A 23508-nucleotide genomic window follows, 5' to 3' on the forward strand; every position below is an offset into this window, starting at 1 on the left:
ATGGTGCCAGCATGGTGGCCCTGTGGCTGCAGCAGGGAGGGTCCGTGTGTCCCGTCCCACCCTGGGAAAGATGCCCTGCCACCCACCCCTCATAAGCCCAGGATGGTTCGGGCTCCTGCCAGGTGGCTTTACAACTGTCCCCCTGGGGCTGGCAACCCTCACCAGAGTGGGACCCCTGCACCAGCCGCCTTGCTGTCCCCCGCAGAAAGGCCTCCGTGGTCCTCGGCGCAAAGGCAACAGCCCTGTCCCCACCACCCACGGTGTGCACCTTGTGCAGGGCCCGGCTCATCAGCCAGAGGCTGCAGCCAACCAGACCCGCGAGCTACTCAAGGGTCACTTTATTTGGGCCTCAGCGCCCACACACGCAGCCTGGCGTTCAGTGAAGCCTCTCTTCCCCGGGGCCCGGAGTGTTGAGGGCCCCCAGCACGGGTGGACATGTGCCCTGGGAGGGAGAATGGGCTCTGCAGAGGCCCCCCCAAGCCCCGGAGCCCTGCGGTTCCTGCTGGCTTGGGTGCACAGGCCTCCAGGACCTGCGCAGAGTGGGGGCTGCAGGCTCTCTGTCCCTCCGACAGCCCCTGGGGGCCTGGTGCCCAGCCCCTTTGCTCCCTGGGTGCAGGGGTGGCCTGGGGCCTGCTCGCTCTCGGGGCCACAGGGCAGCCCCCGTTCACTCCTGGTTGTAGCTGGTGTAGACCTGCTTCCACCTGCACCACTCGGGCTCCTGGCACTGGAACACATGCTTTGGAGGCTCCTGGGCCTTTCTGAACCGAGGCAGATACGTTTTCCCTGTTGGGGAAGAGAGGGCACCGGTGAAGGGGGCGCCTGGTGCAGGACAGCCCCCAGGCCTGCCCCTGCAGGAGTCGGGGGCCACAGCCCCCTGATGGCCCACACTGATGGCCAGCCTGTGGGCAGGTGCACTTGTGCACGCTCGGGTGCACCTGTGCACGTGCGCACACAAGCGTGCACACCCCCTGGAGACAGCAACCCTCTCCCTGGAGGCCACCTCTTCAGAGAAGGTGCTGGCAAAGCCCCGGCTCGAGTCCGGGCTGGGAGCTGATGCCCCTCCCCCCATTCCTAGCAAGTACAGGGAGGGTGAGAACCCGCGGTGTGGCCCCTGCTGGAGACGGAAGATAGATGGCAGGCTGCATGTCAGGGCCACCAAAGGCGGGGACAGAGTCTAGGGGTGGGGACAGGTAGAGGATGGGGTCTGGGGAGACCCACTGGCCCTCCCCAGCCCTGCACACAGGATCCAAGTGAGGCTGCGGAGAATCTGGACATTTCCACCTCCATTCTGTGGCCACAGCTGTGACCAGGGCCCTCCAAGCTGCCAGCACACACCTCTGCCCGTGCTGACCCAGGCAGCAGAGGAGCCAGCAAGGTCTCCACGAGCCACCACGGTCCCCCTGTGGGAGCAGGAGACACTGGCGAGTGTGTAGTGGGGATGCTCAGCCAGTCACCCGCTCACCAGGCACGAGGGCTGTGGGATGAAGTCAAAACTTTTCCAAAGTCAGCAGCTGCCGGAGGGCGGGGGCGGCGGTGCAAGAACTGCGGGGGGCCTTCGAGGCCTCAGGGAACAGCGATCACCCGCAGGAACACCCCCTTGCACAAGCGAGCGAGCAGACAGGGCAGGTGTGGTGCTCAGCCTGTGTGGCCGGGCACCGTGGACGGAGGCAGCCCTCCCTGCTGCCGGGACCCCACAGAAACGCCAGCTCTGCTGGGCCTCCGCTGACCGGGCCAGGAGCAGATGCCGGAGCACTGGGGTCCCCCCAGTGTTCGGCGGAATCGAGCTCCTTGGGACAGCAAAGCAAGCCCCCAGTGACAGGACCGCAAATCCAAGTTCCAGCGTAGGGAGAGACCCCCTCCCCCGCTCAGAGCCAGAACTGGGCCTGAGGGCTGCTGAGTGCTGTGTGGTCTCAGAGGGAAGCGGAGAGATGGCCACTGTCGGGTGAGGACATGTCTCATCTTCAAAAGCAAACAAGAGGAAGAGACTGGGTGCAGCTCAAGTGCAGGTGCCCCGCAAAAGGCGGCCCCCCAGGAGGTGAGTGGGCAGGACCTGTGAGGAACTGGAGGTGGGACCAAGACCCCCGTGGAGGGGACAGCCTGGCACAAGGGTGCAGCCTGAACACAGCCTCCAGGTGGCGGGCCACCTGTCTGACATTCTGGGAACGGTGGGTCTCCAGGGATGGCAGAGGGGGGAGAAGAAGCCACTCCCAAACAGAGCCCAGCTGCTGGCGATGCCTGTGGGAGAGTGGGAAAGAAGAGGTCCCAGAAACACGGAAATCAGCGCTTCAGAACGTGGGGGAGGCACAGAACACATAAGATGGACCGAGAGCCATAGGCCGGCCGCTGAGGTCACGGTGGGGCCCAGGCGCCTGGGCACAGAACCCTGAGGAAGGCCGTGACCCCTGAGACCTGCAGACCACACGGCACTGGAGCAGCAACTCTGGCCACAGTGAAAATCCACGCGACAGAAATGGAGACTGGCCGAGACGGCCCCCCGGGCAGCGCGTCAGGGCGGACAACCGTCCACCCGGGTGCCAAGCGGTCACCAGGCACATGCATCGTCTGGTTGGTTTTTGTGAAGCCGAGTTTGCAACAGGCCAGCCCGCGGTTTCCTGGGGCTGTGACGAGAACACAGACCACACGTGAGGCTCAGGTAGGACCTTGGCCTGGGCCTGGATCTCCCAGGCTCACCGTCCGTCTGCAGCTGTGGCCGGGGCGGGGAGGTGGCAGGGTGGAGGGAGGTGTCCTGCTCCCAGGTTCCCTGGGTGAGCAGGGGGGCTCCGCTCTGCAGAAGGAAGCCCCCAGCCCTGCCCGAGGGCTCCTGCGTGCTTCCCGGAGCCCGACGGGCCACACTCGAGGCCGTCTCCCCAGCAACCGCAGGACGCGGAACCCTGACAACTGTACATTCCAAGCTGTTCGGCTCCTGCCAACCTTCCAGCTCGACACCAGCCCCCTCTCCATCCACACCTGTCTCCCTGGGCCTCCGCCCCAGGCCCCCCTGACCTTACCTGGCCACAGCTCAAGTATGGGACTCAGGTAAGGGAGGCCTGCAGACTGGCCCCTCCCTGCCCACCTCCCTTCCATCTAAACTGGACCCTGCAGCCTGGCTTCCGCGCCCGCTCTGAAGTCACTGCCCTAGTCCATCCCACCTCGCTGCTCCCCGTGTGGGCCTCGGGCTGGGCCAGGGCACCTCCTTCCCAGCCTGAGGAGACCCCACAGACCAGATGGGTGGTCGGAGGCTGGAGGGGCAGGGAGGCAGGTGGCCGTGTGGGCGCATTCACAAGCCAGGGGAAGGGTGGGCAAGGCTGGGAGTGGGGAGAGGTCTCGTGGGCCGGTCTCAGACCACCCTCAGCAAACAGAACCTTTGACAGTCTCGTTTCCCAGACTGTCTAGGTCCTCGGGAGTCACCAGGTCTGCATCCTGCCCCTCTGACCTCCCTACCAACACTCGGCCCCGTGGCCCCAGCACAGCCGGCTGCAGGCTCCTCCCCCGTGACTCGGGCACGTTCACCTCTCGTCATCCTCCAGCAGGTGACCGGTCCCAGGAGGATGAGGTGAGGGTCCCCCAGGGCGGTCAGGCTTGGGTGCAGCCTCACAACCAGTGAGCAGGCAGAGGGCCTCAGCAGTGTGGCAGCACCTTCTGGAGCGGGAGCAGTGCTCAGCGGGAGCCCCAAGGACAGGTGACGGGGGGCCCCCTTTTGCTCTGTGCCGGTGGGCGGCACCGGGCCTCCACCCCTCCAGGTAGGAACGACTGGGTCCGTAACGGGGATCGCCGACCACAGGGACACTACGAGCCCCAGCTTCCCTGAAGGTCCAGAAGGCTGGCCAGGCTGCCAGGGGCAGCGGGCCCTGAGGGTCAGCCACCGGCCTGGCTGCAGCCCGGCTCCCACCAGGCCCTCGGGGAGGCACCATGGGAGGTAGGAGACGTCATAGAACTTGGCACAGACTAGGACCACGAGGCGCCCTCCCGAGACACCACGACAACTGCCCAGAGCATGATGGGAAGTGGCTGGTTCTGGTACATTCTGAAAATGGAGACAACCCAATTTCCTGAGGAGCCCGATGTTCGGGAGAGGGGTGGGGATGGCGGGCTCTGGAGCCTGTATTACGGACCCAAGGCTGTGAGCCAGGCGGCTATGGTCACGTCACCTGGTTAGTAAAAACACAAAAAACCACCCCATCAATGGGGCAGACAGATCAGTGGGACGAAATGCAGCCCGATGAAGAGAGTTAAAAGGTTTTTGCCAGAGCAACTGGCTTTACCGTGACAACCAGAGGATGGGTGCCTTATGTCCTTTAAGAAGTTGACGGCTGAAAACTTTCCCTAGAAGTCATGAGCTGGCCTGCCACTGTCACCTGACACCACACTGCACCAGCCCCTGTGGAGGGACAGAGAAGCCGGAGACCAGAAAGGCACGGGCTGGGACAGGGTGCCTGCAGAGCCAGGAGCCCGCTGACCGGCCAGAGCACAGGACGAGGACACAGCCACGGCTGCAGATGCCCTTCAGGGTGGGTAGGAGAGGTGAGCCTGGGGTCCTGCCGGCTGGGTCGCCCCATCAGTGGGTGCTGAGGACCCGCTCTGCGCCTGGCTGTGAGCACCGCCCCAACCGGGGGGTCTGGCAGCACTCATCCCCCAAATGGCGGGTCTCCCTGGCAGGGCAGGCCTCCCGCCTTGCTGTCCTCGGTGGTGGTCTGAGTGCCCAGAGCAAGCGCTCACCACACAAGGGGACCCAGACGAGAGAGCACCGGTGGCATCTGTCTGGGTGTGGGGGGTGGGAGGACTTTGGGCAGGCACAGCAGAGCCTGGCAGAGGAGCAGCAGGCGATGGCAAGGGACGGGCGGAGCAGCCAGGACGTTGACGGGACGGCCCCGTGTGCACGCAGGAGCAACATGGGCTGGCCTCTGCGGCACTGGTACCCCAGAGACCACAGGGCGGAGCAGAGGGTAAGTGGCAGTGGTGGCGGGTTCTGGAAGTGGCTGGATTACGAAGAGCCGAGCAGACGTACTGAAGGACTGGACGTGAGGTGAGAAGGCAAGAGAGCAGGGAACCTGAGCCTGCGTGAGCGGTACCAGCGGACTCAGCACAACACCCACCGCCACCTGGGAGACAGTGCTGAGAACAGCTGGCTGTGTCCCCATCCAAACAAGCGTGACGAGGCCCAGCAAGACACTCCCTCTGAGCGAGCGAGCGCGGCAGCACCTGCGTCTCACAGGACCAATGTGTGGAGACGCCCCCCCCCCCCCAGTGCAGGTCGCCCTGCATGGCCCAGGCGCCCCGAGGAGCTCGGGCCAGTTCCAGGGGAGGGAGGTGCTGGCTGCGGCCCCGACACCCCGTGCAGTACAGTCCTGAGCAGCTCAGACATCGCAGGTGAAGCGAGAAGGCGCGGGAGTGTTGGGGGCTGCGCCCCGTGTGGTCCTGCGGGGGCGCGGCCTCCTCAGTCCCCAGCACGCAGACCCTGAAGGTCAGGCGGAGGCAGGAGCATGGAGTGGGGGACCCTCCGCAGCAAATCGAGGTGCCCAACCCCAAAGGACTCGGGAGGATGCCGCGCTCCGGGGAACCCTCAGGTGTCGGGAAGAGCCACACCCTGAATGACAGGGACACAGACACCACACCACACGTGGGGAGGGCGCTCACACACACACAGATTCCTCGGGAGGCTGGAAAGAAGCTGCCGTTTCTGAGGACGCGCCGTGCAGACCTGCTGCGACCCTCCTGAGCGTGCTGGACGGTGACTCCTGACGCCGGGGAACCAGCCCTCTGCACACCCACCAAAGGCAGGCAGAGCCAGGCTAGTGCCACAGGCCCAGGCCAACGGCTGAGCGAGACATGAACACCCACTGACCCGGCGCCAGGCAGGCGCGTGTGTGCAAAACAGGCCGCAGGCGGGTCGTGGGGAAGGCGGGTGGAAGCTGAAAAGCTGACCACTGTTTAATGAAAAGCAAGCGGGTATGAAAAAGCATGGGTGTACGGGGCACTGCGGATGAACACGCGTGTGCGGCCTCGTGCAGGTTCCCCCCCACCGGGAAAGAACATGCTCAGGATGCCCGTCCTTGAGTGGGAGGTCGGGCTGTCTCCGCTGTCTCGATGCTGCCTTTCTGACAAGGAGCAGCCACGGGACCCAGCACAGAAAATAAAACCACACCCGGGAAACTGCAGTCAGAAGAACAGCAAAGATGTTTGTGGCTGTTCACAACATGCAGACCACGCTTTTGCTTTCCAGTGCTCACGTGGTGAGTGTGCACGTGTCTACAGACACGTGGGGTTGGCAGGACAGTGCCAGCCAAGTGTGTGCGTGGGCATCTGTACAGATGGGTCGGCACAACAGTGTGAGCCGAGTGTACGTGTTTGTGCACAAAAGCGTGTGTGTGTGTGGGCGCTTGCACGAACGAGCCTGGCAGGACACGCAGCATGCCAGCCATGGCCATTTCCCGGGGAGGGGACTGCAGTGGTCTTGCCTCCCTTCTGCACACACACCTCTACGCAACCCACAGTGCAGATGGATTCGCAGCCCCATTTCAAGCACCCTCCCCGCTGCAGAGGTCATGGGGGCCCGGGGTCCAGCCCCTCACCAGAAGGCCTCCCTCAGCCCCCACCAGAGCCGCCCCCACCGAGGTCGAGTTACTCGGCTGACCTTGGTCCTGCTGGGGGCAGTGGCACGGTTCCAGAGTGGCCCAGGGTCCCCAGCTGCACCCAGGAGACTTCCTCACTTCTTCCGGGTGCGTGGCCTGGGGCCCCCAGCAAACTTCTGGGTGAGAAGCCCACAGGAGACCAGAGAGGCCGGGCAAAGCCACGCTGCAGGTGGTGCTTCCACAGGCTCCCGCCCCAGCCCCCTGCGCCCACCACTCTGGTCGGCAGCCGGACCCCAGCCTCGGTCCCCTCTCTGCACAGCCTGAGGAGGCGCTCACACCCCTGGGCCCCTCCACCCCAGTCCCTGCCGGTTCACATCCACTGTCAACAATCCCCCCCCCCACCAGCGAACGCTCCAGCACCAGTGACAGAGACACCCAGCTGGGTGGGCGTGGGGTGCTGGCTATGGGCTCCTGGGAGGCCTCCAGACACCCCCGAGCACAGGAGCCCCCTCTGCAGCCCCCTCCGCTGCGGGCCTGACCCTCGTCAGCCCAAAGGCTGCCTGGCCCATGCGGGGACCAGCACGCAGACAGCGCTGAGTCACGGACTGGGTCCTAACACGGCCCGTGGGCCGATTTATTGCCAGGTCCCAGGGGAGACACTGCTGGGGCGGCAGGGGAGGGGCCTGGTGGGTGTGGACTCCCCAGTTAGGCTGGTGCAGCCCAGGGAACCCCCTCCCACCTCGCCCGGCCCCAGCCTGGCCCTGGCAGGTGACCCAGGCGAGGCCGGCTCTGCTCTTTACGGAGACTCTTCTGGCCCTGAGCGCTCTTCCTGCGGGCGGGACCCTGGCGAGAGAACTGGCAGAGGGGCCGTGAGGGCAGACCCTGGGCCAGCCACCCTCCCCGACAGCCTTTCCTAAAAGCTCCATTTTACCGAGGGGAAATGGAGGGGACAGTGAGTGTCAGAGTTCAGAGGGTTTGCGTGGGGGGCACAGTCAGCCAGATCCTGCATCCGCCGGCTGGGAGGACAGGCTCAGCTCACCCCAGAGGAGGGGGCGCCGCAGAGAGGAGGGCGTTCCCAGGGCAGCCGCTGCTGACCTCTAGAGTCGCCCGAGAGGGTGGGTGGGGTCTGGGGGAACCTGAGTCCACCAGCGGAGCACCCACTCAGGAACTGTGGGTGCACGAAGCAAGGCATCGCAGTGTGGGGAGAAAGGCTGGGCTGGCTCCGTGGCCTCCGGTCCCCACCATCCGGGACCTTGGGCAGTGGCTGGGCCGGCAGATTCCCCAGGATGACGGGATCCTCGCCCAGCTGGCGCCTGTGTGCTCAGCCCGGGCGGCACGGGGACTCACCCATGGCCACCAGGGCGCTGCAGTCCTTACTATGGAACTCGCTCCAGGCCCTGGTCTTGCAGGTCTTGCCGCAGGTCAGGATGCCGTAGCAGCGGCTGCAGGGCTGGAGGCGCACCCCCACGGAGCGGCCGCACTGGTAGCAGAACTTGAAGAAGGGGATCCTGCCAGGGGCCACGGGGGTGTTGGGTGGTACCTGCCCCCCACGCCCCAGACCTGAGCCCGCCCTGCGTCCTCCACCTGAGGACAGAGACCTGAAGACCCCCGCAGGGACGTCCATCACAGTGCCATTCAGAACAGAGAGCAAGCGCCCTGCCCAGGAGCCCACCCGAGGGCTCGAAGCCGGGGCTGGGCAGGAGGTGGGGGAGCCCACGTGCCACCTGCGGGGTGGGGAGGGTTCCGGTGTCGCGTGGGAGCAGATCCGTGAGCGTGGGTCAGCCCTGCATGCCCTCGCCCTCTGCTTCAGCAGGAAAGTGAGCCCAGGAGGACGTCACCACTGCCCCCCCTTGGCCCTGCCCTGCGCCCCAGAGTGCCGTGGACCGGGGACCCAGGCATGTGGAGACTCTTCTGGAAGAGCAGAGTGGGGGCAGAGCCGTGCCCATGGGGTGGAGGGGCACAGGTCCAGGAGACAGCACACATCTCCCCCCCAGGCCATGCAGGGCTCCTCCAGGTGCACACCCACGGTGGGCAGGGCCACGCCAGCCACTTACAGCTCCAGCTCCTCCAGCGCCTTCGGCAGGCCAGTGCCCTTCTGCTTCAGCCTGAAGTAGGGGGTCAGCTCCGCTGTGCCCAGAGAGACCGCGTGAGCCTCTGAGGCCCCCCCGTGGGGACACCCTCAGACAGTGAGCCCGCCCAGCACCTCGGCAGGCAGGTGGGGCCCCCGAGCCCCGGACAGCCCACAGGCAGGTTCCAGGAGGCAGGGTGGAGCTTGGTCTGGGGGCTTTGCGGTGTCCACAACCTGGGGGGCTTCCGTCTGCTCCCGCGTGCTTGCTCACCCTCCACAGCCCCCCAGTCGCCCTTCCTCTGTGCCATCGACCAGCTCAGGGACCCTCTCACCACAGGGCAGCTCCAGGGTCTTTGGTCTGGCCCAACGCACAGCCTACTCTGCAGTGGGGACACCCGCTGGCCACTGCAGGAGGGTGCATGACAGGCCAGCAAGAGACTGGAGGGCAGTGAGTCCCACAGCAGCCACGCAGTTCCCACCCATGTGCCCCTGCCCTGTCCTCTCTTTCTACACACGTCATCCCCACCCCCCTGGGGAAGGCGGCTCAGCCTCTGCCGCCCCACCCCTCAGTGCAGGGCCCACAGAGAAGCCCCTCCCGCCACGAGAGCAGGAAGGTGAATGCCCTCCTTCGCCCCACTCCCCCCGTGCCCACCACATGCAGGCTGCCACTGGGGCTGTTGTGGTGACAAGGACGCGGCCCCCGGTGCGTGTGCCGCCGGCAGTGCTCCGAGGGGCACGTGGCACAGGGGTGCCCCTGGGGGAGGTGACAGTGGAGAACTCGGAGCGGATCTGGCGCCCCAGCCTCACACCGTTCCCCTGGGAGGGGTGTCTAGTTCGTCAGGCGGAGCTGCGGCCTCGTCTTCACAGCCTGGCCGAGCTGCCCCTCGCATGCCCGCCCCCCAGGGCACCAACGCCGCGCGCTGCCCACCACTTGGGGTGTGGCCACCACCACAATCAACAACCCGAGCGTCGTCACGCCCCCACGAGTACTCCAGCCCCTGACGGCCGTCACGCCCGGCCCTCGGCCCCCAGCCCCCGGTGACCGTGGTCTACTGTTCTGCGTGACTTTGCCTTTGCGGACACCCGGTTCGACACACGGCCACCTGTGACCTCGCGCTCACTGGGCCTCACGTGTGCAAGGCCCTCCAGGCCGCGGCGAGCATCTGCGCTTCGGCCACACTTGTTCATTTGTTCACCAGTGGACGCGTCCAGTCTGACGGAGGTGTGGCTCCTGCCGGGACAGCACACTCTGCCTGCCTGCTCTGCCCGCCAGCACCTGGGCTGTCTTACAGACCGGCCGGGACAGAGGTGTCGGGTGGAGCCGTGCTGTGCAGTCGGCGCTGCAGCCTCTGCTCCGGGCCCCTCCCTGGGAGCGACGTCACCCCCCAGTGAAGTGTCACAGGCTGTGGACCTGCTGGCTCCAGACACCGCCCGGACCGCTGTACCTCACTCCGCCGTCACCGGGATTTCCATTCTCACTCTCCGCGCGGTTTTCAAGTCCGTCTTTTGTCTTTGTTACTGAGTTGTGACAGTTTACTCTACATGCAAGTTCCTGACGAGGTGTGTGGTCTCTGTAGGTTGCCTCTTCGTTTTTTCAAGTGTCTTCTGAAGCAAAAAAAAAAAAAGTTAATTTCGATGATGTCCAGTGGATCTATTTTTTTCACCGCTCACGCTTTTGGTGTCGTGTCTGTGAGTCCACTGCCCGGTCTGAGGAATCAATCACATCTGGGTTTTCTTCCGAGAGGTTTATAGATGCAGGGCTTGTAGTTCAGGGCTTTGATCCAAATTGAATTCATTTGTATCTGTGACGTGAGAGTCAAATTTCATTCCTCTGTGTTTGGACAACCGGGTGTCTCCACCCCGCTTGTTGAAGAGGCCACTGTCCTTGCCCCGTGGAGACCCGGGTGTGGGCGCGCGGCTTCCTCCCGCGTCAGGTCCACGCTGGCCTGCGTGCTGCTTCTACGCAAGCGCCACGCTGTCCGGCAACCGCTGTTTCGCCGGTGAGTTTAAAATTGGGAAATGTCAGTCCTTCAAACTGGTTCTTCTTTTCAAAGATTGTTTTGGGTGTCCTGGGATTCTCGCATCTCCACACGGACTTCAGAACCAGCTTCTCACTTTGTACAGAGAAACCAGCTGGGATTCTGACCAGCAGATCACTTTCCATTTGCTGAAAGGTTCCTTTTAATTTCTTTTTTCTCTTTTTCCTCTGTTCTTTCTCCTTACCTAAAGACATTTTTTTCATTGCTTTTTTTCGAGAGAAACATGAACATGAGAGAATAACTGATTGGTTGCCTCCCATATGCACCTGGACTGGGGATCGAACCCGTGACCCTTCCGTGACCAGACGATGCAACAGCAAACTGAGCCTCACTGGCCAGGGCAGGTTTTAACCATGTTCTGTAGTTTTCAGAGTGTAAGTTTCACACAGCTTCTGTTACACGCACACGTGAGTTTTTCGCTCTTACTGATGTTATTACAAACGGGGTTGTTTCTTAAATCTCACTCTTGGTTTGTTCACGGTGCCTCTGCGGACGCACTGAAGACTTCTGTGTGTTGACTGCATCCTACACCCTCACCAAACAGACGTGCAGTTTTCATAGTGGAATGTTACATTTATGTTAGTGTTTTAATGTTTATGCATGTAGTTTAATAACATCAGTTTTAGTTTTCAGAGTGCCTAGGATTTTCAACCTGCAAGATGATACAGGCAAATACCGTCCAGCTTTTCCTTTCCGACTTGGACGCAGTCCCCTTTTTTCCTGCCCGTTTACCCTGCCGGCAACTGCAGCATGAAGCAGAAACACGGAAAGCCACTCTGGCCTTCCTCCTGACCTCGGGGAGGAAATGCCCAGCCTCCCACCGTTCAAGTCCGACTCCAGCTGGGGGGGTTGCAGGAGCCTTTATCGGGCTAAGAAAATGCCCTCCGTCCCTGTTGCTTGTCCTGTGCAGCTCCTGTCTAGTCCCTGGGCCCCTCGGCGAGGCAGGTGAAAAGGCCGCCATCTGGGGCCTGTGACTAGGGTCGCTCCATCACAGAGAGGAGACACTAGTGGCTGTCCGGTGCCACTGAGGGGCTGGTCCTTGGGCTCCCCTGCGTCCAGGGACGCGCCATCCCCCTCCCGGGCAGACACCTGGCATGGGCCCCCACAGTTTCCCACTAAGTCTGATTCTCTTCAGCAAGCGGAACAAAATGTTATTGCAACCAAGCAACAAGCTCCCATGTGCACATGAGTGTGTTCTGGATCTTTCCAAAACCACCGGCCTTTTCCCTGCGTCCAGCTACCCTGCAGCCATTCCCGCCAGCGCTGCCCCAAATCCTGCTTGCTTGGACGGGCTCTGCCACCTGCTGACGGTGGGCAGGCCAGGACTTCACTTCCTGGGCAGACTGCCCCGGACACTGGCAGGAGTCGCGGGTTCAGCCCCCTGGACCTGGCTCACGAAGCAAAGCACCAAGCAGGTCCCTTTTCCTCCTCCCACAGTGTGGCCAGCCCACCCAGGAACCCTGGGTGCCCGGCCTGCAGGGTCCCGAAGTTGTTCTCGCCTGTCCCCAGGCCCCTGCACATGAGAGGGAAAGCCCATCCTGGGCCAGGGTGGCCCTCGGCAAGGACCCCTGCAGCACCTCCGACAGCTCAGTCGGCACCCCTGCCCTCCTGGGCACTGCGCCCCCACCCCGTGGCAGCGGCGCCGGCATTCCCAGGCACAGACGGTGTGGCCTGAGGTTCTCCTGGGACTCCCCATCCTCTCCTGCATGACCTCCCAGGAGGGCAGGACACGGGAGCCAGCAGTCCCTGGCCCAGTAGGTGGCCGGGGCAGCCACAGGACAGGTCTGCATCTTGTCCCTTCCTGGCCCAGCCGCTCACGCCCCAGGATCGTCAGGAAACACAGCCCGGCTCCGCCCACGGCCACCCACCTCTCTTGCTCAGGTAGAGCACTTTCGGGTCCCACTGGCTCTCCTTGGCCAGGACGGCGCGCCGCAGCTGCAAGCCCAGGTACTCCAGGAGCCGCTTCCGGGCCATGAAGGTCTCCCGTTCCGCAGGCATCAGCATGTGGAAGGGGCAGTGGGCGATCTTCCGGTCCTGGGGCACAGTGCCAGTCAGGGCGGGAGGGCGGGTCCCACTCCTGGCCCTGGCTTGTTCCCCTGGGAGGGGTACTGGGTGGGGACCACACCTCTGCTCTCAGGGCTCATTGCGAGGACAAACCAGAAGAGCCAGACATGGCAGCCACACCTGGGCAGACACCCTTGGGTGCCAGGTCTTCCCTCCCAGAAGGACGGGGACTCGCTCTGGTCCGAGGCATGAGGGACCTTTGGCCCAGCTTTGCCCAAGGGATGCTAAAGGGCCCAGCTCTATCCCCACCACCAAGGAGAAACTCAAAGCCACACCTGGAAGAATTTGAAATACCCGTAGTCCACCGCTGTGCCCACAGCCACCTTGTCCCCCTGCATCAGCGTCACAGGGGCCAGGATGTCGGCTCCGTAGTTAATGAGCCGGTCAATCTGTGGAGGACAGGGCTGCATCAGACACACGTGACCACTCTGGCAGGTCGGAGGCAGGATCCGGGGCTGGGGTGCCCAAGCCCCCGACAGCCCCTTGCTGAGATCTGGGCTGTCCAAGTCTCCCAGGCCCTCCTGACAACCTCGCCTGGTACCCTGGGGTTTCTGACTGGGCCCTGGAATCTGGATGAGCAGCTGACGGTGCAGGTCTCCATCTCAGACGCCTGCTTAGGTGTCTGTTGGTGAGCGGGCGCCACAGCGTCTGCCTCTCCGTGGCAGCGGGTGGAGACAGCGCAGCCTGGGACCCAGCGCCCGGACCCCAGCCCAGTAGGCGCCTGGTCGGGATCCCTGGCTGACACTCGCTCGAGAGAGAAAAATCTAGAATCCTGCAACTGGGTCAAACCATGGCCTGTGTCTTTCCTGAGAAAAACCAGGGACTTCTGGCCCGCTGAGTGCCAATGTCTTGTGACAAACTGTAGATCCGTACATTTCAAAAGGCAAGATTTTTTGTTATTTTAAGAACTTGGAACATCAAGGCTTGGAGAACACAGAGTGAGACCACGTGGCACGTGTCTGTCGGGGGGAAGCGCCACCAAGGGTCCCACGGCCCCACAACCTGGGGGCTCCCCCTCCCTCACGCACCCGGCCACTCACCAGGGCCAGCTTGCTGTCCGTGCCCCTCTGGTGCTCATAGGAAATGTCGCAGGCAACACACAGGGCGCTGCCCAGGCCTTTGGTCAGGGGCAGGTTGGGGTCCGCGCCGTGGGCCAGGAGCTCCTTCACAATCTGGACACAGACAGGCTGGTCAGCTGGTCGGCCCCCACCAGGCCCCTCCCTCCACTGGAGAGGCCCGGAGCAAGGCCGCTGCCGTGCTGAGCGCTGTGTCGGCTACAGCTGGGGCTCCTGGAAGCCACCGTGCACTCACTGTCTGCCTCAGAGGCACACAGGGCTCCTCAGGGAGGGCCGGCCCTGCCCCCTCTCTTATCGTCTGTCCCAGGAGCACTGCTGAGCCAGCCTGCGGCGAGGCCCCTCACCCCTGGGACCCGTCTGCCTCTGCCTGGGCCACCTGCGTCTCTGCGACCACCTGGCCAGACACAGGGCAGCCACACGTTCCTTGTTACCTGCTGCATCCCCAGCTTCTAGCCCAGGCCACCCGGGAAGCCCAGAGCAGGAGCAGCTCCGGTGCTCGGCTCCCCGGGCTGCTGCATCCTGGGACCCCCACCCCAGCCCCCCCGCAGCAGGGGCAGGGGCCTGGAAAGCTCACTGAGGCGGGGGGTGGGGGGAGCATCGGGGCCCCTGCGAGCACCTGCCTGCCGCTCCTTTAGGCCTCTGCAGGTGTCCCCTGCTGAAGGGGCCACCCTCCATCCTCTGTTCATCCTTGACCTCTATTTTCTTCACAGGGCTGGCCACTACCTAAACCCATCTCACACAGGGGTGATGGCCTGTCTTCCCCACTGGGACGGAAAGCCCTTGGGGTGGAGACTGGATTTTACTCAGCATCTCACGCCTGAGGGGCGCCCACCTGGTGCCCAGCAGATGCTCTGAAAACCACAGTGAAAGGAAAGGATGAGCAGGTGGGCAGAGCCCGGACGGCAGGGAGGTGGTGGCTGGATGAGGAGTGAGCGCAGACCTCCGAGGCAGCAGAGGCGGGACCAGTGTGCCTCCCCCACGGCACCTCGAGTCCCTGCCTGACGCGGGCAGGGCTGCAGTCCAGGCCCCTGAGGGAGCCTCCGCCCAGGCCGCCCTTCCCTCCTCCGGTCGCCCTGCTCTCCCTTCCGCGCTCCATCCACAGGGGAGGGGTCTGTGCCCCTTGCACCCGACCATCTCTGGGCCACTGCGGGGGGCCCTGGAGGAGCAAGGCCGCAGCAGCCCACCGGGGTCAGAGCGTGCTCACCAGCTCGTTCCCACTGGCGATGGACAGAGACAGCGGGGAGTGGCCGCTCCACAGCAGGCTGGTGTCCGCCCTGTGCGAGAGGAGCAGCTGGACCACGTCCCGGGCACACTGGGCAGGGAGGCAGGGCGGCAGGTGAGAGAGGCCAAGTGCCGAGCAGGGCACCATGAGATCATCCACCCGTCTCCTCCACCCCAGAGCCTGGCCCCTCGGGGTTCCGAGTCCCAGGCAGGAGTGAGGGGCAGGGATGGTGGGTGTGAATGGATCCTTAAACTGAAAATGTGTTTTCTAAACAGTCATTGTCTCTGATTAGCAACAGGAGGGCCACTGACGCATGCATAGATTGATTTAAAGCTCGTGTTCGAAGGAGGCGGAGAGTCAGGACCTTCCGGCCATCGCAGCAAGTGCAGAGTCTGCGCCACCGGACGCCGGCCCTTCAGCAGGGCTGCAGCCCCAGGACACAGCCAGGGCAAGAAGCTCATCGGGGCTGAAAGGAGACTTTCTGCACACGCCGCCCGCCCTTCCCCTCCTCACAGGAACCCGTGTCCCCTCCTCCTCCCCACTTCTCCCTGAGTGCTGGCAGGTGGGGACTGTCCCCCTGCTGAGCCTGCGCCCTCTCCCCTGCCTCACTGGCCAGGCCAAACTCCTGGGAAAGCCCCCTCGCCTCTCGCCCCACTGCAGCCCCACCGCTCAGCTCTGGGGGTCCACCCGGCCCTTCTGTCTGCGACCCAGAGAGGTGCTGCCTCTGGCGTCCCCTGACTCTGCTCCCCCAGAGCCTGTCCGGACTGGAAACTGGCACAAGGGACATGGGAGTGGGTCGGAAAGCACTGTGTTCAGAGCCCAGGCCTCGAACTTACTGACTAGGAGCCCTGGCCAGCCCGCCTCTCGGAGCCTAGCTGCCCCCATTCCTCACATGGACTCCGGGTGCCCCTCAGAAGGTTCTGGTCAGGGCGGGGCCCCAGGCCCCAGGACACCTTGACAAGAGAGGTGCTCAGAAGCAGGGAGGCCGGAGGGTGTCCCTCCCACGCCCTCAGCCAGCATCGCCAGGCGCCTGCCTCCCTCACACAGGCCCTCACGCGTGATGGCTGCCCTGTGCAGCGGCAACCTGCCCACGCCACAGCCCTCTGAACGGCCCCAACTGTTGTTTTACGGGAAGGTAGACTGAGGCTCAGCGGCTTTCTGGCCAGGGCTGCACTGGCCACAACCCTGCACAGCCCAAGCCCGTCCCCCACGTCCCCCACTCTGGCCACTCAGTTGCCTCTCGCCGGCCTCAACCCCAAGGTTGCGGGGGTGGGACAGGACAGCAGGGCCGGAGGGGCCGTTCCAGCCCAGGATGGCTACGCCCTCATGCGTGTGACAGCAATGTCACGCTGTGACCCATGTGCACGCAGGCACACACGTCAATGAGTGTCCCTAACACACGCTCTGGAAGGACACAAGGACACCCGAGTCACAGGCAGGGCCCCCGACACTGCCGGCCGTTCCAGCCCAGGTGCTGGGTTTCCGTGGCCACGACCCGTCGTCCTGCCTGCTCTGGAGCCCACTCAGGCAGGACGGCCCGGGAGCCGGTCCCCCACTAGGGCTGCTGCCCCACTGCCCTGCCCATTACAGACCCCCACGCCCACGCGCTGCGTGAGCACACACTGCCTGGAAGTACAGCACAGCTCACAGATGCTCCCCTGCACACAGCTAGTGCACACGCACCAAACACGCATGCGCATGCCAGTGTGAACACAGGTGTGCGCACACACACGCACAGGGCACGCAGCCCCAAGCCCCGGGAGGCCCCCTCACCCTGTAGTTGTCCTCCCGCTCACAGGCCACATGCAGGGGCGTCCTGCCGCCCTCCTTGGGGACGGACGAGTGTGCGCTGTAGTAGCTGCTGGGCGGGCCTGCCTCACCATTGAGCTTCAGGCTTGAAGGCAGCAGCAGGTCTAGCTGCGTGCGGACAGAGCGGTCCCGTTGAGCCCCGAGCCCGTCCCCATCACCCCGGCCGCGTCCCTGCAGGTGAGGCCACCCACAGAGGAGCTCACATGGAGGAGCTCACGCGGAGGAGGAGCGGGAGGCTCTGCCCCAGGCTGCGGGTCTGAGGCAGCGTCCCCTGACCCCCCTCCCCTCCTGCTCTCGTGCCAGGGAGCTGTGCCCACGCTGCGGCGGAGCCGGGCTGGTCTGGGGCGCCCGCCAGCCTCTCTGGGGACCAGTGGACCTTCGTCGAACTGAACGACGACACGGTCCACGGAGCGGCCCGGGCCCCGGCACCCGCCCTCCCCCACGGCAGACCGCACACCTGGTGTCTTTTGTACACGTCGTCCTGGTCCGTCGCTCGGGCGTCCACGTCCGTGATCGTGTGAAGCAGCAGCTCTGTTATCCTGACGCCCTCCACCCCGGGAAGGGCGGCGGCGATGTGGAGCGGGGTCAGGGCCCCCAGCTGCAGGGGAAACGTGGGAAAGGTGAGGCCGCTGCCCCCGGGCGGGCGACTGCCCCCTCGCACGGGCCGGGAGGGCCTGTCCAGGGCGGGCCTCACTGCCTCCGCCTGGGCCACGGACACGTGTTCCCGCTCGCAAGGTGCTTCCGTGGGCCAGGGCCACGGGCAGGAGCCCAGGGCCTGAGGCTTCAGCTTCATTTTAGAACGACTGTCCCTGCCTTCCTCCAAGAACAGCCTGTCCTCCCGCCAGGCCCCTGTTCAGACGGCCCTGCAGCCTGGACACCCGTCCCCACCGGGCCTGTCGTTCACTCGTGGCAGCCCCCTGCCCTTGGCTGAGAGAGTCCCTGCTGGACTGTCTCTAGAACGCCTGGGCAGCACTGACCACACAGAGGTGTGGTCCCTGAGGGGCACAACCACCACGGAGCGAGACCCCAGCCAGGAACACAATGCACGTCGGGCCGGGTGGAGGAGCCCCGACCCTTTGGGCAGGACCCTGAGGAGACAGGAAGGGCCCCGGAGAAAGGCTGCGAGGACCTCGCCCAGGAAGCACTGAGGTCGGCCTGCAGGGAGGAACGGGCGCTCTCCCGCCCCTGCTCCACTGCCCACTCGGACGTTTTCATAAAGCAAAGCTTCTATTTGGACGGTGCATGGAAATAGCCGACTCTCAATTGAGGATGGACAGGTGGTCGGATGGACAGATGGATGGATGGGTAAATGGGTGGAGGAAGGGAGGGAGTCTGTGCAGAATTTGAAGAAGGCTATAACCTTAGTCTTAAAAAACGCGGTCCGATCAGGAAACGTATCCTGCGTCTCACACCAAGTCTACTTCCCTGCACTATGGAGCCTCGCCCTCAGAAGAGAAGACAGGGCCTGGCCCAGGGGCCTGAGTGGTGAGAGCCACCAGCTCCAACGTGGAGGCAGAACAGAGTGGCCGGCCTCTGTCGCCAGCACCCTCCCAATAGCTCCAGGGCCTGGGGGAGGGTCGCAGAGCATCCCTGTAGCCACGGCAGGAGGACAGATGGTCCTGGCGCGTGTCCTCACACCGTGAATGGCTCCTGCAGCTGGCCCCTCCCGCCATGCTCCCCGAACCTCCGAGCTCCACCTTGGGGCCCCACCGTAGGGGGTAACTGGATGTCCGTCCTGGCTCCATTCTCCAGCAGCATCCGCACCCCGTCCGCGTCCCCGGCCTTCACGCAGAAGAACAGGACCTGCATGGGCACTCGGCACAGGTTGGGATCAGCGCCTCGGTGCAGCAGGAGGGCGATGGTCAGCCACCTGTTTCCATGTCTGGAAGGATCAGCAGGACACGGTCACAGGCTGGAGGGGACACACAGGTGGCTGCCTGGACAGCAGCCTGGTCGGGACAGGCGCTCCCCGGGCAGAGGCTGGGGGGGCACCGGCCTTGGTCATGATGTCCTGAGCCTCAGGGTCCTGCCCTTTTGAGACCTCCAGCCCCTACCCTGGTGCCTGAACTTCCCACCTGTCGCCTCACCGCCCCAGGTGAGCCAGCCCAACCAAGTGCCGGTCCAGCTGTGGCTGTGCTTGTCTTCAGAAGCCAGGGGTCCCTCAGCCTCCCCGAGGTCACCAAGAGGTGGAGTGTGGGGTGGGGACCAGCCCTCTCTCCTGGGGGCTGCGAGGCGAGGGTGTAGAGCACCTGGCACCAGGCACACCAGACATGACACCCCCACACCCTGTGCACGTACACGTGCCGCTCACAGGCATGCACACACACTGACGCACACGCATGCACACGCACGCATGTCTCTGACAAGCCGCGCAGAGCTGGGGGACGCTGGGCCGAGCGCCGAGCCCTGAGAGGCCAGCTGGGACGTTCGTTGGGGCGGGGGACACAGTGGCCGTGCTGAGGAGCCGAGCCAGTGACGCAGGTGGCAAGGGCACCGCCGGTGGGGGGCCTGCTGGTCCTGCCAGCCCCGCCCCCAGCACAGAACCACAGAACGAGGGCGAGGTGACCAGGGGAGGTGGCGTCAGTCTAGAGCAGCGGTTCCCAAACTTCCCGTTCTCGGGACCCCTTTCCACTCCTAAAATTCTTTGAAGACCCCAAACAGCTTTTCTTTACATGGATTCAATCCTTGCATGTCTACTCTATTACCAATTCAAAAAACTGAGAAATTTTTAAATACTTACTGGTACATTTAAAAAGTAACAACTACAAACCCACTGCATGTTAACGTGGAAGGTGTTTGTGGAAAACCCACTTGGCTGCACCAGGACCCCCCAACCCCCAGAGGCCCTCTCTCAAGGGAGCAGGCCTGCAACGTCAGGCTGAGCCCTGCAGACACGGCCTCACCGAGATCACCCCAGGCCGACACGCGTCACAGACGCCACCCGGGGGTGCGAACGCCCGGAACTCTCATTCTCCTGGGATGTCATCATTGTCAACAGTGTCCACTGTCCTTAAAGCAAAAGCTAGTTGTGTTCAGAAGAGTGGCTGCCACGTGCCATCTGGTCGTTCTGTCTGGTAAACATGGTGGCCCGTGGGACAACAGTGACTCTGGGTGCAGCTCGAGCCTCAAACATGCTTTCCCCACAAACCCTCCAACTGTGGCTTGAGGCAATCGGGCTTGTGGCACCCTCCCATCTGGTCACACAGAATGTCCCGAGGCCTGGGTTCCGTGTCAGGATATAAGTCAGTCGCTTCGATGGTGTCGGTAAGTCAAATTCCAAGAGAAGCCCGCGCTGTCCTGCGTGTGAAGAAGTGTCACACGACCATCACACAAGTCTTGGAATTGTTACGAGAAGCAGTTCAACCTCACAGATTCCCCGCAAGGGCCAGAGAGACCCTGGGGTACGTGAGACACACGTGGAGAACCACCGGTCTCGACTGGAAGGGGTGAGCGTGTGTGCCCTTGGGCAGACACTTGGGGACTCTGCTGCCGGGTCCCCGGAGGTCGCAGCCAGGCCGCCAGCACCGCCCCACTGGACCAGGCCCACCAGGCCGCCACGGGACCAGGTGCAGACACCGCAGACACCGCAGACACCCTTTCCCGGGGGAGCGAGGGAGCTGAGCCTGCAATTCCCCTGAACAGGACCCCCGGCCCCACACCCGCGCCACCTACCTGACCGCGCACTGCGACACCTGCCTCTCGGTCCCTCCGTCAGTGCCCATCTCGCTGAAGGGCCCCTCCGACGCGCCCCAGGCCTCAGCGCTCCTCTCCGGCAGGTCCTGCGTCAGCTCCGCGGAGAAGTTCTGCGCGCTGGACTCGGAGTTGGTCTCGCTGCCCAGCGTGTGTCTGTCCAGGTTCCCCGAAGTGTCCTCCAGCCCTTTGTCCAGGTCACTGGTGCTGTCCCTCAGCGACGTGGACTCCCACTTCTCAGGGCTGCCCCGTGGATGGTCGGACTCCTGGCTGCCTGGGGTGAATGCCAGCTCGCTGTGGGAGGTGGAGTCTGGGTAGCGGAATGTGGAGGAGCGGAACTGAGTTTCTGGGAGTTTTGGAACACCCTTTGGAAAGTACAAGAAAACCATCATTAGGAAGGAAGCGATTACAGTGGCGGCCCCGCCCAGCACCTTCCCTAGAAAAGGCCCCTGCGCAGCGCCTAGAGTGGGCTTCCCAGAACCAGGGCTGAGTGCTGGCACGGTGGCACCCAGGTGCCTTCTTGAAAGCCCAGAGGGGCAGCAAGCACCTGAGAGGTACCACACAGAGACCTGAGCCACACAACAGCCACGAGTCGCCCACGGTATGAAGACACCAGAATTACATCACCAAGCATCTCTGAGCTGTCTACCCACTCAAATGTCAGCTGACAGCCACCAGCACCAATTCGAATCCAAGGAGAATCACCAGTTTGGGGTGTGGTGAGAGAAACTGTTCTGTACAAACAGCTCAATGGTAATAGAATACCACTGTGAGGTGGCCCCCAGGCCAGGACCCTCTCTGGCTGGATAACCCAGCTCTGCTCCTTGCTGCTCTGGTCCACTGTGCCCCCACCAACACACCTTCTCCGGTTTGGCTCAAGCGAAGGACACATACCCAAGCCCTCACTCTCAAGTGGGAAGGGAAATCATGTGCCCAGACTCAGAGAGAGCTGGCTTATATGGACAGATGTTCCAGGCCCTGCTCCCTGATTGGTCACTCCTCATGCAAATGAAGATTACAAATCTTTGCAGTTTAATTGGCCCAAAAGACACTGTTGTGATTGGTGAGAGTAGAACTGCTTTGATTGGTTGCACAGCCCCAATTGGATGGAGACACCCCAGTCCTATTGGCTGACACAGGATCCAAGAGCTCCTCTAGGAGCTTGGCTCAGAGGGTGGGACATAGTTCAGGCAGCAGCTCAGTGCAGGCTGTTCCCTGACGAGTGGTTTTCGGGACTGGCCCTGGGGCAGAAATGGCTGCAAGGCTCTGCTTGTTGTTGATTTAATTTGAGCCCAGTGAGCCACCAGCCGCCCTTCTCAGTAGGGTCTTCTTTCTCAGAGTCCATAGAAGTGGTAGATTGTGGACACACCAGGTAAAATAAAGTATATTAATACCATCAATTCCACCTTTAACTCTCCATGTGACTCCTAGAAAGCTTTAAGTCACGCGAGGGGCCCCCGCTGCTGCTTGCTGGCATTTCTTCGAGGACACACTGCTCTTGTCCCAGCTCCTCAGCCTCTCGCCTGGGGGTGGACCTGGGCCCAGGGTCAGCAGCGCCAGCAACACCCATCCTTGGGCCCACCCCAGACGCACTGAGGCTGAAATGCTGGGGGTGGGCCCAGCTACCTATGTTTTCTGTAAATAGTTGAGGTTTTGGGTGGGGCCCAGAAGCCTGTCCTGACTGCAGTCTGCAATGTAACCCAGCACAGTGGCCCGTGAAGATCGCCATGGCCATGTCCCCACGGCATCGCCTGCAGGGACAGCCCTGCTCCAGGTGGCCCTGCGCTCACTCAGGTCTGTGAGCCGCTCTGTGGGGCAGTGCAGGGGTCAGAGGACAGCCTTGTCCCCACAGAGAGGACAAAGTGACAGCTTTGTGTAAAAACAACAGGAGTGGTGTTATGAGAATTTTTAAAAGATTTTTAAAAAGATTTTTATTTATTTATCTTTAGAGGGGAAGGGAGGGAGAGAGGGAGAGAAATATCAATGTGTGGTTGCCTCTCACGCATCCCCTGCTAGGAACTGGCCTGCAACCCAGGCATGTGCCCTGACTGGGAATCAAACCGCGATCCTTTGGTTCACAGGCCGGTGCTCAATCCACTGAGCTACACCAGGCAGGGCGCTTATGAGAATTTTAAGGGCACTTAAAATAAAATTCTCAGGGCACTTACGAGAATTTTAAGAATAGAATTAACGGGCTTTATTGGCCCGATTCCTCAATCAAGAGTTCACTTACTCCAAGCACATGAGGACTCCTCCAGGTACGGGGTCCTTGAGGACACTCGACTTTGGTCCCCACCCGCCCCTGAGCCTCCTTTCACTGGACCCGTGCACGCCCCTGAGTCCACCGCACCCTCTGTGCGTGGAGACGCTGCAGGGCCGACCAGCCCCATCTGTCCGGGCAGCTGCCACCGAAGCCCACTCTGCAGAGGTGGCTTCCCCACTCCCTCTCCAGCGCCCCCTTTCCTGGGGGGTCCCAGGGTCCCAGATACTGTGCACATGGCTTAAGGACACACGTCCCTCACATCCCCGCAACCAGCTCAGAACCCCTCAGTCTGCATGTAGGCTCCATCCCTGCTCTCTGCTTCTGGGCCCTGGGCCTTACTGTCCTCTCGCCCCATCTGGCCTGGTCCGTGCCAGGAGGGGCAGCTGGCAGGCAGCTGGGAAGACAGGCAGAGGGAGAGGTGACGGGGGGGCGGGGCGGGTGCCGCACCAGGTCGAGGGCCCGCGGGCTGACCTGGGTCTTGGGCACTGTCCTCTCGGCAACGTTGGGCTTGAAGGAGCTGGCCGGGTAGTAGAGGAGGAAGCACATGCTGAGAGGCGTGAGGCCCTCGTCCGTGCACTTGTTCACGTCGGCCCCGTTGTCCAGCAGCAGGTTGACAACGTCAGTGTGACAGTGAACCTGGAGGGAGAGGGCGGGTCGCACCAGGACCACAGGCTTCCCCGGGGGAGGTCCTGTGGCCGGAGCTCGGAG

The 23508-nt window shown here is 63.2% G+C and overlaps 1 protein-coding gene across 1 annotated transcript in view; it reads right to left on the reverse strand.

Annotated features, from left to right (window-relative positions):
- Nucleotides 1–664: 664 nt before the first annotated feature.
- The window catches only part of ANKMY1 (ankyrin repeat and MYND domain containing 1), a 31540-nt gene continuing 8696 nt past the window's right edge, over nt 665–23508 (reverse strand). The window contains exons 6-17 of the mRNA XM_053655191.1: nt 23248–23436; nt 20520–20902; nt 18558–18729; nt 17305–17445; nt 16812–16955; nt 15021–15128; nt 13781–13912; nt 13016–13129; nt 12545–12710; nt 8627–8696; nt 7917–8077; nt 665–783 (exon numbers count right to left, since the gene is read on the reverse strand). Of these exons, the coding sequence (XP_053511166.1) occupies nt 665–783; nt 7917–8077; nt 8627–8696; nt 12545–12710; nt 13016–13129; nt 13781–13912; nt 15021–15128; nt 16812–16955; nt 17305–17445; nt 18558–18729; nt 20520–20902; nt 23248–23436 (1899 nt within the window). The remainder of the gene's footprint in view (nt 784–7916; nt 8078–8626; nt 8697–12544; nt 12711–13015; nt 13130–13780; nt 13913–15020; nt 15129–16811; nt 16956–17304; nt 17446–18557; nt 18730–20519; nt 20903–23247; nt 23437–23508) is intronic.

The sequence above is a fragment of the Artibeus jamaicensis genome, unplaced genomic scaffold (assembly GCF_021234435.1).
Source record: "Artibeus jamaicensis isolate MK-2021 breed Jamaican fruit bat unplaced genomic scaffold, CSHL_Jam_final contig_944, whole genome shotgun sequence".
In the NCBI taxonomy this organism is placed as follows: domain Eukaryota; kingdom Metazoa; phylum Chordata; class Mammalia; order Chiroptera; family Phyllostomidae; genus Artibeus; species Artibeus jamaicensis.